Source organism: Gekko japonicus, unplaced genomic scaffold, assembly GCF_001447785.1.
Source record: "Gekko japonicus isolate JY-2015 unplaced genomic scaffold, Gekko_japonicus_V1.1 scaffold966, whole genome shotgun sequence".
Taxonomy (NCBI): Eukaryota; Metazoa; Chordata; class Lepidosauria; order Squamata; family Gekkonidae; genus Gekko; species Gekko japonicus.
In genome coordinates, this window is record NW_015169202.1 from 633,032 (window position 1) to 634,632 (window position 1,601).

Here is a 1,601-nt window from a genome sequence, read left to right on the forward strand (position 1 = left end):
TAGCTAGCAATCCAAAACAGTCCAGTGGAGCCTGAGCTGTGGGTGCTGCCTTCTGACACACTTCTGGTGATGTCAGGGGGTGTGGCAGATGCAAATAAGTTATGCTAATGAGCTCCTGCACCTCTTTTTCTACAAAATGACCCCTGGTACTAATCTTTGTGCAGGAGTTGAAGAGGCGTGCCCGTGCCCCATTTCATCCTTTTACAGGCGGCCTGTTTCCTTTGTGTTTTTCCTCCTATGTAGATTAGTTGAAGACATGTCCAGTTTCTGAACTTCTGTCTAAAAAAACAAATGGGGGTGGGTGGGTGTTGCTTCCCTCATTCCAAGACATGCAGTGAATTGCAAAATTGAGCATACCGCAGGAAATACAGTGTGTGGAATATTTTTAGGTACTGTGTGCTACCTCCATTCACAGAAGAAGTGCCCTGCGAAATGAAAACCTTGGTTACCAGACTTCAGTAAGTGATAGATGCTGGGGCCCTTCCTCCTATGGAGGTCTAGTTTTCATAAGAACATAAGAGACGTCAATGTTGGATCAGGCCAAAGGCCCATCTAGTCCAACACTCTGTCACACAGTGGCCAGAAATACCAGGTGCCATCAGGAGGTCCACAAGTGGGGCCAGGACATTAGAAGCCCTCCCACTGTTGGCCCCCCCAAGCACCAAGAAGACAGAGCATCACCTGCCCCAGAGCCCCTATCTATACCTATTTCAATTGCTCTCTTTTAAAAATAAAATACATCCTTTTTGGATGTCTTTAATGAAGCACATTCCTTGCCATAATTCTGCAGGAAAGTGGGGCTGGGGTGCCCCCCCCCAGTATGCCCTACCCCAGTTATTATGTCTGACTGCAAGCCTTATGCATCGTGTGTTCCGTTTGTTTCATCCCATGACAGATGTGACATTTAAGCTAGAAGATGGAAACATAAATGCCCATAAGCCACTACTGATTTGCAGCTGCGAGTGGATGTCTGCAATGTTTGGAGGATCATTTGTCGAAAGCTCAAACAGTGAGGTACTTGTCCTCTTTTGCGTGCAACCTCAGTGTATCATATACACTTCGCTCTTTTTGAAAAGCTGAACTGCAGTGGTTTAAATAACACACATTTATGGGGGGGTTGTCACCATCGGCTCAGTCAACATTTTCAGAAACGTTTCAGGTTCTCAGTGACTGCTTTTTAACCTCAGTGTATCGTATACACTTCGCTCTTTTTGAAAAGCTGCAGTGGTTTAAATAACGCACATTTACGGGAGGGTTGTCACCATCGACTCAGTCAACATTTTCAAAAACGTTTCAGGTTCTCAGTGACTGCTTTTGATAGCCCGCTATCTTTGAGTCAATTTCTCTGATATATATATATATATATATATTTAGCTTTTCTAAGTCGAGGGCAATTTTGGATTTTCAATTAAATCCTAGTGTCCCTCAAAGAACCGAAGTGCTGAAATGAAAGGGGGGATCTGCTTAGGTTATTTCAAGCCACTGTTGCAGAGGTCAGTAACTGGAGGCTCCCCTGGCCCCTGGAAGGCAAATCAAGACCCCTGGGAGCACAGGCCCAGCTCCCTAATCTCCAGGGCACAGGGGGGAAAGGTACATCCAGA

The 1,601-nt window shown here is 45.6% G+C and overlaps 1 protein-coding gene across 1 annotated transcript in view; it reads left to right on the forward strand.

Annotated features, from left to right (window-relative positions):
- Positions 1-1,601, forward strand: part of RHOBTB1 (Rho-related BTB domain containing 1) — a 48,373-nt gene that overhangs the window by 25,120 nt on the left and 21,652 nt on the right. Inside the window, exon 5 of the mRNA XM_015416345.1 lies at positions 896-1,014. Within this exon, the coding sequence (XP_015271831.1) occupies positions 896-1,014 (119 nt within the window). The remainder of the gene's footprint in view (positions 1-895; positions 1,015-1,601) is intronic.